This window comes from Protopterus annectens, chromosome 3.part0, assembly GCF_019279795.1.
Source record: "Protopterus annectens isolate FY-2018-M chromosome 3.part0, PAN1.0, whole genome shotgun sequence".
Lineage (NCBI taxonomy): Eukaryota > Metazoa > Chordata > Ceratodontiformes > Protopteridae > Protopterus > Protopterus annectens.
The window spans coordinates 718,734,108-718,746,869 of NC_056731.1; the positions used below are offsets into that span (position 1 = coordinate 718,734,108).

General features: G+C 37.9%; 1 protein-coding gene across 1 annotated transcript in view; it reads left to right on the forward strand.

The window, feature by feature from the left end:
* Positions 1 to 12,762, forward strand: part of LOC122796911 (ATP-binding cassette sub-family A member 13-like) — a 3,979,956-nt gene that overhangs the window by 440,085 nt on the left and 3,527,109 nt on the right. The window contains exon 9 of the mRNA XM_044065669.1: positions 12,231 to 12,365. Within this exon, the coding sequence (XP_043921604.1) occupies positions 12,231 to 12,365 (135 nt within the window). The remainder of the gene's footprint in view (positions 1 to 12,230; positions 12,366 to 12,762) is intronic.

The window sequence follows — 12,762 nt, forward strand, 5'->3', positions numbered from 1 at the left end:
TTCCAACCTGGTTAACAACAGGAAAAAAAGATACTCCTCCTTAAGAGTGAATCTGCAAGCCATCCTAAGAACTATAGATTAATAACCTGCCTACCAGCAATATACAAACTATATACTGGAATTTATGCAGACAGAGTTTACAGTCATTTAGAAAAAAAAAAAACAATTATGGCAATAGAACCAAAGGGTAACAAAAGAAAGTCATATGGAACAAAGGATAATTTGTTGCTAAATAAAGTCATGATAGAGAATTGTAAAAGGGGAAGAATTTAAGTATGGCATTAACAGATTACAAATAGTAATAATAATAACAACAATAATATAAATAAATAAGCATTTGACAGCATCCCACATTCATGGATAAAGGAATGCTTACAGGTGTAGAAGACATACCCCCACGTTGATCAATTACATTACAGTGACTATGAAACAGTGGCAAATCACTTTGCAGTTGTGCCATGACAAAGGCCAAATTATTACCTCAAGGATAAACATTCAAAGGGGGATATTCCAGGGTGATTCTTTGTCACTGTTTATGTTCTGTCTTGCCCTTAACTCATTAAGCTGCTTACTTAACAGATTAGGCTATGGTTACAGTTTGTGTTTAAACAACTCAGATTTCTCATCTTCTTTTTGTGGATGACTTAAAAATGTAGAGTTCATCAGATGAGGATTTGAAAGCACAACTACAAATGATTAATGCTTTCTCAGATTATATAAGAATGACCTCTGGTCTTGAAAAATGTGCAAAAGCAAGATTTAAAACAGGAAAGCTGCAACACCAAACAATATCAACCTGGGACAGGAATGTGATATAAAGGAACTTGAGCAGGAAGGAGTGTATAAATATCTGGGAATAGATAAAGGCTCAATAATAAAACATGAACAAATGTGAATAAAGCTTAGTAAGGACTACTTCAGAAAACTAAAACTGATATTGTAAACAACAAATGTAAATAAAGCTTAGTAAGGAATACTTCAGAAAACTAAAACTGATATTGTAAACTGCCTTGACATCTAGGAATAGCATACAAGTGAACTCAATTCACTCTTCCTGTTATATCTTACAGTTTTGGGGTCATCAAGTAGCCCCCAAAATTGCTGGATCGACTGGACATGAAAACAAAAAACATGCTTCATGCTTACAAAATGATATATAAACATCAATGAATACCAAGATAATATAATCCTTGCAAATGCAGGAGTGCCTACAAATCTGCTGACCTGTTCAGATCCAAATATAGTAGAATTTTTAAAACATGAGGAAAAGTCTACGATGACTTCTTTGCTTAGTCTAGCAGAAGCATTTTGGTATCAAGTGGGAATGGAAATTAAACCATTAGTAGACAAAAATCAGACAGCAACTGAATATCCTAAAAACAAAATAAAGAATATATAGAAAAGTATCAAATGAGAAGGAGAGATGTGCAAAAATCCATAAATATAATGGTAAGTAGCGACAGATCTCCAGGGACAATCTCATGTTAACTAGAATTTGACGCAGGAATGGTTAAGGAAAGGTGAATTGAACTCAAAAGATGAAAGGTTAATAATTGCAGCCTGGAATAGTGGACTACATGCACATAGGGTTAAAAAAAATCCATTGAAAAGGAAGGAGAAAGAGACAAATAAAGGTTCTGTAAAAAAACTGGAAGCAGTCAGACATCTTGTTGCTGGGTATGATATACTCGTAGCAGAGAGTCTATATACTGAAAATAATGTGACAAGACTGTTGCACAGGGGATTGTACAAACGCTGCCTACAACAAAGAAGTACCTGAGAAGCATTGGAAACATGAACCACCAGACATTATAGAGAACGTTGAAGTGTATATCACATGGGATCACCCATTAATAACAGTATAAAAATAGACGCAAAAAAAAACAAATATAGTAATCCATGAAAAAGACAAAAGCTGCATTGATTATTGATATTTATACACATACTGATTACAGTGTCTGAGACACAAAGTCATAAAAATAACAGGATTTGCAGGCAGAAAGGAGAACAAAGTGGAAAAAGATACTTAGAGTTCCAATATTTGTAGGAGCAATATGTCTAATAAAAAATACAGTCAAACTACTAATGCATGTAACCACTTATGAATTACAAAAGGAGGCAATTCTGGGCAAATTGTGGGTGCTAAGAAGTGCACTCTTACCTAATATCAAAGACTGAAACAATATTAATTTCAGGTACTCTAATTGTACCCTGGCTTAGAATGGGGGCCCATTCCTATCACAAAATTTGAAACCCAAAAAACTCTGTTTGACCTCAGTACCTGTTTATGGCAGCAAAGTAGCAGGATAACAGTTGTTATTAGCATGATACAGACTGCAATTCAAATATCAAGGATCCCCAGGTACACACACCATAAATGATGGCAGTGCCCATGCATGAGCAGGACAGGTCTCCATAGTGCAGAATAAGGGGTGATAACATATTGTCTTACTGGTACAATTCAGGGACATTCAATCTATATCATCTGATTAGAATAATGGCCCCTAAAAGCCCTATTTTAGTATAATATAATGGAGGTTACCATTTTGCAGAAGACTGTCTTACACTGAACAACATATACAATCAGAATGTATTGGCTATTAGAGTGTACTGACATATTTGGAAAGTGCAGCCAGTATACCTAGTAATGGACCTCAGGACTACTGAAGAGGTCATGGCAGCTACAGACACTTTTACCCAGCAGTGTAAAGTATGTGGTAGCAATGTACATGGCATGTTAAGGGAATGACAGTCTTTGGGGGACTTATCCAGGAACAAACAGAATGGGTATTAATTTTTTGAGGTGGGATTCATCCTGACAGGGCATAGGGAATAGGCAGGACAGGTTGCAATCAAGTGCGGGGAGTTCATTTTCAAAGGACACAGGGAACAGGCTGGACAAACTACAGTCCTGTGGTGGTGCATCATGACAAGGCCACAGGAGCACACACAGCCTTTGTTACAGTCCTGTCATATAGGTGAATACATGTTGTGCCCTATGCACACACAGAGTATGACATTCTACAGGGAATGGCGAGTCTGCAGTACACTGGTCACAGACCAAGCTGTCAAATCAAAAATAACATACATGGTTTACAAACTCACAATGGCCCCACTATGATTTCATGAGCCATGCACTTTACAGTGGCCACACTATGTTACAAAGTCAAAACAGTTATCCTACATCAGCGCAAAGTACTGTGACCCAACATGGGTGTTGGGGACAGATAGAAGGCAATTGTTGGCTGGAATGAGTGATCATCACATATTTTCTCAGGTTTCTATATGCTGAAAGCCATATTGCTTTTCCAAAAAGGAAGCAAGACAGGAATGCCAAAGACTACATAAATGAACATGACAAATGTCTAATCTCCTGGTCTGTTTGGATATAGGAACTAGTGTTAACATGGGTCCAGAGGTGGGGCAATTATGGGTGTTTGGTTATGTGGTTGTCTGCAATCCTGGCTTGCAACCTTTTGGGTGCAGCATTATGGTTTTCATCATGGTCACATTTGACTATGTTATAGTGAACCTATTTTCACAGGTGTGTGTGTGTGTGTGTGTGTGTGTCCTTGTATAGGACTGAAGGAATGGGAATGGTGGGAGTGTAACTTCACTAGTAAATACAATTGAATACATAAATAAATGCAAATTAATACTCCAGGCTGAAAATAGACACGACAGGTGTATCCTTGACAAGCATAAATGAGATAAGGCCTTCCAGGAAAAGGTGTGGCTGGAAGTGGTGCAGGTAATCAGTGCAATGGGCTGCCATAATACCATTATGCAATGTATGTGTTGCAGGATCAGTTATATGTTATCCCATGTCAAAACCAAGTCAGAGGAAATTGTCAAGGGCAGGTTCACCATGGTGCTGAATCTCCAAAAGAGAGGTATCTCACAGATATGGAGGAATTCTTATTATCATCAGTGGGGAAAGTGAGATAATCTTATACCTGGCAGAGGATAGGTTGTTGATACTAGGTTGGTGAAGACTGAATTGGTGTCAATACAGGATGCCCCAATTAAGTAGTGCCATGCACCATTCCTTTAAGAGTCTGACTTGCACCTCTGCTTGGTTTAGGCAAATGTATTTGTACTTGTGCCAGCCAGGAACATCAGGGCTGCAAAAGGGACAGCCTGCAGCACAAGTAATAATATGGTCATCAGCTGTGTACAGTACTGGTGTGTTATCTCTACGTTTTTACAGGTTTCACTGGTAGAGGATCTAACACAACAGATGAGCTCTTGTCTGATGTCAGCAGGTCCCCAGAGGCTGATAATAATGGTAGCAAGAACATGACACATGACACAATCAGATTGCACAGTAGCACCATCAGCAATGCTAACATTACTGGACGCAGTCATATCACTCGCAGCTGCGGGGGTTGTAGACATTTAGTATCAACTTTAGCTATCAGCTGTGTTTAGTAAAGGTTATCCTATCCATGCCAGCTGCACCCATGATACACAGTCAGCAGTGCATGAGACAGAATCAAATGGCTGCACAGTCTTTCAGATATGCACGCATAGCAATGGGGAGAGTTATGTAGGTGACCATCACCACCATAATGCCAGAACATTCATTTACCCAGAAGTTACCCTGGCATCAATCAGCCAATGTGTAGATCTGTGATCCTGGTACAGATGACTACTAATCAGACCATGCCAGATATTCTAAGTGTGCTGTGGAGCTTGCATGAAATCTTGCAAGCATGGTAAGAACTGTGGGGCATCCTGCAACACATGCAGAGTGATAAGGCATAGAAGGACCTGGAGCAGATAGAGCTTGTAAAGTCAGTGGTGGATCAAATTGGACTATCAATGCATCAGAGGGAACAGATCACCATGGTCATGTCAGGGTATGGTTGCTCACTGCCAGGCTACAAACCACAATAACATAAATGGTACCCACCATTCCAGAGATGGCTTTACTATACACACTGTCTACTGCTGCCTCCACCCCTTACTGTGGATACTTTCATGTGAGAGGGCATCTATCTTTCTGCTACATGATGGGCACATCCCACTGGGCAAGGTGTTCAGGGTTCCACATTTCAATGCTGGCATGCTCCCTGTAGCCTTCTTCAGGTAGCACATACTTATGCCTAAACACAGTGTTGTGGTTATAGTCAGTATGATGTAACACTACAGTGGAGGTCCTAGTGCCATTCATTTTTATTCACCCAATATGATATGCCATCCTCTGAACAAGATGCCTTCCATCTTGACACTGCAGAATCACATGGTTCAACCAGCCAGAAATCTGTTCATGGAAACTCCCCCTTATCACTACTGAAAGTGAATCCCAATGGCTCCAACTGACTAGCAATAACTGAGGTTATCAGAGATACAACTTATGACCTCTCCAGATATGCTAACATTGCTGTTCATTGTCACCATGCTCCACTAAATCCTGTGCAAATGATGATGACTTTGCCTAGCCTAGACCTCTGGCTTATTTCACTACTTTAACCAAGCAAGTAAAAACTAAACTCCAATGAACGAATTAACTTGCAAGTTAATTAATTCACTATATCAGTATTGTAATATCTGATACACAGTATGCCCATTCAACACACTGTAATGTATAACCTTGGTGTGTTATTATCTGTTTCAAATTTTCTCTGCACTTTCGTTGTCATAGCCTATAGTTGTGGAACAGATTCCACCTTTTTGCCAGTGCCACAACATACTGCACCTTCTTCTACCTTGTATGAGGGTGTCTGCTGTTTTTTACAGTGAATAATCACCCATCTCCTCCTCTTTTGCTACCAGAGAAATGTCAGCCAGTGCTATATTTTCCCCTTGCTATAACAGTTTTCATAAGACCATGTTGTACAGCATAGCACAGTCTCAAAATATCTTGCTGTAGGTGTCAGGAGAATACTGTAGTGGACCACCAGATACAACCAGGAAGGAGAAGTATGTCTTCAGTAGTCCAAACACAGGTTTGACAATGTTACAAGTCTGCAGCAATGTGGTGGTGTATGCCATGTTGTGAGTCCTGTGGGTGGAATTCATGAGCCACAGCTGCAAAGCACATCCAGCAGTACCTGCAGCACCCGACAAACACAATTAAAATGGATCTGTATATGTCAAAGGACTAGATGTCTTGGTTTACAAAAGTGACAGTGTTTGTATCTATCAACTATAGTCACTGCATAAAAAATGCTGGCATAGGAGGTACATGCGCCAGAAATGTGAATCATGGGTACTGCCTGGTTAGCTCACAGACGCATTGTATATAATAGCCTGTGTACTGCACCTGAGGTGGCAGTTGTAGGAGTGGAAGCCCTTCTGGAGAACATTGCTGACACCATGTGGAGCAGCTGGAGTCCTAATAATAATGTGGTACAGACAAAGGAAATGAGAACTTCAGGATAATGGGTTAGACTGTAGAATTTTTGCATAGTAGCGATTCTCTTCACTGCTGTGTGTGGAAATAATACATGTTCCACCATATGCTGTAGCATCTCTTCAAGGAACTGGTGTATGATTCACAAGGCCAGTACCTACAAAACTCCTAACATGTCCACATAGCAAGGATGGCTAATGTTACACAAACCTTCTTGTCCATTTGGATAGGCAGTGCACTCATCCCCCTTAAGACCATATAAGGATACATCTACCAGTTCATATATGAAGTATCTCTCCATACATCAGTCACATATTATGTCCTGGTCATGGAGGTAACCACTAACACAATGCTGCCCGGCTATAGCAGAAGCCACACCGAGCAGCTTAGGCATTAGTGATACACCCGTTCAGCAAAAAATTAAGGTGTTCATATAAGCTGACTGCCATTGCTCAAAATACTAATTTTATACATTTCTGAATTGTACCACTAAGTTTGGTTTTATCATTTATATATGTAATGATTCTCATTAGTATATTCTTTCCCATTTGCATGTCATTATGCAGTTGCTTGCTTGTATGTGATACATACCACACTATTTTTCAACTAGCACAGTCGAGCTGAGTATGTCTCTAAGTTGTCCCCTCCCTGCTTGCCACCACAAACAATGCTGTTTTAACCCAATGAAGTGCTTTGCTTCTGAGTAAGCTGCTTTAAGAACCAAACAATAAAATTAAGAACAAAAAGTGAAAAGCCAAGAGTACAAAAACTACTTTAACATATACCCAGTAAGCACTTTTGTTGAGATAGGACTTCCTCAAGACATATTACTGAGAGAAAAAATCTTCAATTAAAATTGTTCAAGTTACATGATAAAAAAGAACATAAGGACCACCTTTAAAATAATGACATCTTTGATTCCAATAATGGTAAAAGCATTCAACTTGAACTGCCAGCAGTGATATTCTTTGCTATCCAAGTGCCACCACTAAGATTTAACTGAATAAAATGTAATACTGAAAATAAAAACTTGCCACCATTATTATGTTTACTTAAGTATTACTCATGTTGGCTGTGTATGCTCATATAGTCTTTGCTAAAAACATTGAATGTTCTTCCTACATAAAAAGCTGAATAGAAAGAACACATGGCCACTACATTCTTAGATAAATAAGTAAAGTAACTTAATGCCTGATAATATTTCTTACTGGTAACAATGTTGGCATTCAAAATGGTATGCACTGTGCACAGGACCCACACACAGAAGTACTACATTTCTCAACAGTATTTGGTTTATTGTTGTATACCTTGCAATACAGTAAATATTTTGGATGCTTACTTGTTTTGTAAGTAAACAATGGTTTATCACCCACAATCCTGTGCATATCTGTATGGCTACTAAGGATTTGTTAGCATTTATTTTCAGTCCATAGCACCAGTTATTTGTTTGGGACAAATTTTCCTAAAATATAGCTAAGCCATTTGAGGATTCAATGACTGCTCCTAATTTGCAGTCATCTGCAAACTTAATCAGCAAGATCCCTTTGGTACTGACTTTTACTTCAGAGAAGTAGATGCCAAAGAAATGTCCCAGCACTGAATTGTGGAATTCCACTGGTGACTGTTTTTTTTGTGGAGGTTGCTTCCTCCTTTTGATCTCCTGTATCCTATCTGTGAGCCAGCTGGCAGTTCAGTGGGTAATGCACTATGCTTGATTTGGGTATTGTGTCAAAAGCTTTTGCCAGGTTGAGGTATGCTGTGTGTGCTATTTTACCTTCATCCATTGCTTTGGAGACCTCTGTAAAAAGTCGAAAACATACACTGTGAAGCAGTAGGAAACACTTTCAGTCAGCCAAACTTTTCAGTCCAAGCTGTTTTATTCTTCCAATATACACTGTGAAGTAACAGGAAACACTACCAGTCAGCCAAACTCTTCATTCCAAGCTGTTTTTATTCTTCCAACATACAAAGACACAGATTAAGCACTTTCATCCCCTGAAACTGGGGACTTCATAAGAATCTCTGTAAAAAGGTCCACCAAGTTGTGTAAGCATGACCTGTCCTTGACGAATTCAAACTGACATGGTTGCAGTGTTTGGTGTTTCCTTATGTCTATATTGATTAGTTCCATGAAAGGTCTTTCGATGGCTTTACATGGGAGGCTGGTCAGACTTATGAGTCTGTAATCACCTAGGGTTGTGGAAGATCCTCCCTTATACAGGAGAATGACATTTGCTGTTCTCAGTCACTTAGTACAACACCTGTATGGAGGCTGAGGTTTAACAATGTTTTTAGGTAGGTTACTAAATCGTGCTTTATGCTATTTAAGATGCATCCAGGGATATTGTTAGGACCTATCACCCCATTATTTTTAGCTTTTGATTGCACTTTCAGGACTTGGTCTTGTGTTATAACTGGAGGCAAGTTATTAATAAGTTATTAATTAAGTTATTAATGAAGTTATTTATAAGAAATCTTATGAGGTATTAGGTAATTTTACTTGTTTATACAAGTAGTTTATCTGGCCATTTATTCTTCCTGTTCAACTTTTTATGTAAACTTACAGACATTTACATCAAAGAATATATGAACACGTAAACTCTATTTATGTTGGAACACAAGTAATGCTTTAAGCAGGCATAGTAGTAGTTATGTCAATAGCAAGTTTTTAATTTCTGTATTAGATTTTGTTCAGAAAAATCTAAGAGGTGTCACGACTGATATGGATATTTTGGATGCCAAAGAATATTACAGGCAAGTCAAGATGAATGCTTGTACCCTTCATGGGATTAACAATATCATTAATTTTAAGGTGGTTCTTGTAAGCAAGCCTTTACAGCATGATTGATTACAAGTTTTCTTTTTTGATTTGTTCTTTGCTTATCATGCAACTTGAACTATTTTAAATGAAGATTTTTCTCATTGTATTTGGTCTTAGAAAGTCCAGTTGGTTGAAAGTGCTTAGTGAGCGTATATTAAAGTTTTTTTTTTTTTTTGTATACTTGGCTTTTTGCTCCCTTTGTACCTCATAGAGTTATTAGTTTTACAGTCAACAATTCACTTATTGCTTTTTTCATTGCAAAAATCCCCACTCATATGGCTTCTTTATTTTCAACATAAAGTTAATTTATAGATTACAGACTTCCCTAGTAGAAACTTATACGGCAACAAAACAATACAGAAGAAATACTTCTTCCAGCTTTTCCTGGTTAGGGGTCGACACAGCAGATCACCTGTCTGCTCATGATTGACAGTGGAGTTTTTATGGTGTTGAGTTGCCAGCCTGGTGTCCAACCTTCCACAGAAGGCACACACATGCACACACTCACACCTAGGATAAATTTAGAGTGTCCAATCCATCTACAGCATGTCTTTGGGATGAAACCGGAGCACCAGGAGGAAACCCACATGACCACAGGGAGGGCATGTTGACTCCGCAGAGAAGGCACCCCAGCTGAGGATTGAACCAGAAAACCTCTTGCTATGAGGAGGCAATGCTAACCGCTGCACCACTGCATCCATCCAATACTGAAGAAATACTACTGAATTTATTTCTGTATAGAAGTACCTTTTGAACTGTTTCAGAAACACCAAACCACAAGACTAATTTCAATAGTATTTCTGAGCTGTTTCAGAAACACCAGACCAATGTTCTCAGGACATTTCATTTTGCTTAGTCTTTACAGTTAGACGGTAGTTAAAACCTGCAGTGTAAGTCACCATTTGTGACTCCAAAAACAAAACAACAACAAAAACAGTGCAGCACTTGTTTGCAACACTTTTCCCCAGTCCTCCCTAGTGTATGAATTGTGCCATCACCTGGCTTATTTTCTCAGAAAAGCCAAAAAAATTAATAATCCCTGATTCAATAATCACATCTGTCTTTACATTAGTGTTGAAATTGAGCCACAGTGGGATTGTCTGTGCCTGATGCAGAGATGTAAAGATCAAAGTATTGCATAGTTTGTTATATGCAGAACAAACTTTGACTGATAACCACCAGTATGATATCAACAACCACTGGAGGCACCACTTTATATTATAAGCAAAATGTATTGTTATGTTAAGGCATGTCAACTCAAAAAGTTTCTTAAAAGAAAATAATGACTTAGTTTGTAGCCCCTCCTGGTCAATAAAAGCTGAGGCAAAATACTTGGTAATCGGTTTATTCCTTAAAGATCCCATCCTGTGTACCTCTTCAGTATTTTCTCTCTATACGTCTCTTTCTCAAGGCAAAACCTATGTTGCAATTCCCATATAAATTATGCTATAGTCATTTAAATAACAGATGTACTAATCAGCTAAAGAGAAATCAGTTCAATGGACATGCCAACAACATCACAACATCACGGTCAATTAAACAATGTGCCAGCTAACTATAAAGTACCTATATAGATATTTATATATACATATCGGTCTACTTCATTTAGATGAAAGTACGTTTAAATTAATTTTACTTACCCAAGCTGAATCCACCAAAGCTGCATTACAATGAAAGCATGGACTGCCAAATTCCTTTCCCTGTGAAAGGAACGACTTGACCACCATGGTGTTCTGTGGATCTTTAGTGCGATCTTGGAGTTGGTATATTTAAGTAGGGTGGGCTTACTTTTCCTCCATTTCAGTTCATTACCATGATGTCCAAGTGGTTCCTTCCACAGGGAAAGGAATTTGGCAGTCCATGCATTCGTTGTAATGCAGCTTCAGTGGATTCAGCTCGGTTAAGTAAAATTTGTTTAAATGTACTTTTGTTTAAACAAAGTAGAGCCATATATTTGTGGAGACTCACAAATCTCCATTTCAAGTCCATTTTTCCATGTATATGCTTCTGCTAGCGGAGATCATTCAAAGAAGTAGTCATTCAGTATCACTTCTAAACATCAAATATAAAACTATTCCTATCCTTCCTTAAGGATCATGTGTTAACTGTAAATTCCTTAGGTGATGATTGGGAAGCCATCTGGGTTTGGGAGTGCAGCAATTGCTTGAAGTAAAACATTAAATAAGGTGGTCATACTAAAACACAGCATTTTAAGGAATTCAGACTGCTTGGCTCTAAACCTTTGTATGTTCATAGAGATGGTATTTTTGACATTTTTAAGGTCTTTGTGTTATCCATGATGGCATGCTAACACTCATGAAACAGAAGCTTACTGTGGTAAGTTTTTTATGCCACAGTCTAAGGAAGGTAACTGAATCAAACATTCCCAAATAAGGAACTTTTTATGGTTCTCTGCACTTTGGTCTTCTGGCACCTTGATTATTACAAATCCCTTTATTTATGGTTCCCTAATTTTGTATTTCAGTGCTCAAAGCTGAATCAAAACTTTGCAGCCTGGCTAACTGGAATGTCATGCTATCAACATATTGCAGTGTTTCTGTGGAATCTGCACTATCTACTGATCTAAGTTTGACACTCAAAGTTATTATGTTTAGTATATTTAGCACTACATATTTAGGTCCACTATACCAGAAAGAACTTCAGAACTTATTGTCTAGATCCCTGCTCTCTGCCACACAGAAGCTGCTGGAGTTTTCTAGGAGCTGGCTACATTCCATCAGTTTTGTTTCCATTTCATATCAGGTGCATACATTTAGAAACATCTGCCATTAGTAACTTTGAGTCTCCCGCAATGGTCAACTTTACAAAGTCACTGAAAGCTCATATGCTCCGTAATGTGGGTTTGCAGATTAGGTGTCATGTTATTTTATTTAACAGTATTGTATATGTTATATTGTCTGTTTATACTTGATAAACGTGTAAGCATGTTAATAAATCTGAATTTTAATATGAAAATGTATGAAACTAAAAGGATATAAAAGTACAATTTAACAAATATCTTTCTTTTATCTTGTTCACGTTAATTGGCAGGAATTCAGTGGCATAATATGTACCAGTCTCCAACTCAAGATGACGTCTTGACCTTTGGGTGGATATGTTGGATGATTCTTATAGACTCAGTTATATACTTTCTAATAGGCTTCTATATCCACAGTATACATCCTGGTAAGAAACTTTCATTTTATATATTAAGGCTATTACTGCATTTTCAGATTTCTATTTTCACTATGAAATTTCCACAAAAATATTAGGAAGAAAACAATTAAAATGTCTTGTATACTTTATATTCTGGGCTTCCTGTGCATTCACTTACAGCTCAAAGTGAACATGATATATCATAGAGTATAAATAGTAACATATGAAGCTGTCTTGCTAGTAAGAGAATTAGGATGACAGAGTTTGATATCTGGGATACCCCAGGAATGTGTTAGCAATAGATTGGAAAAGACTGAGTAACTAATAATGATATCAGTTCTTTTTTTCTCAATTTTTAACAATGAGCATTCTCACATAAATATTTTCCTTTTTAGCAAAAAACTTTATTGCCTTTAGTAAGTAATGC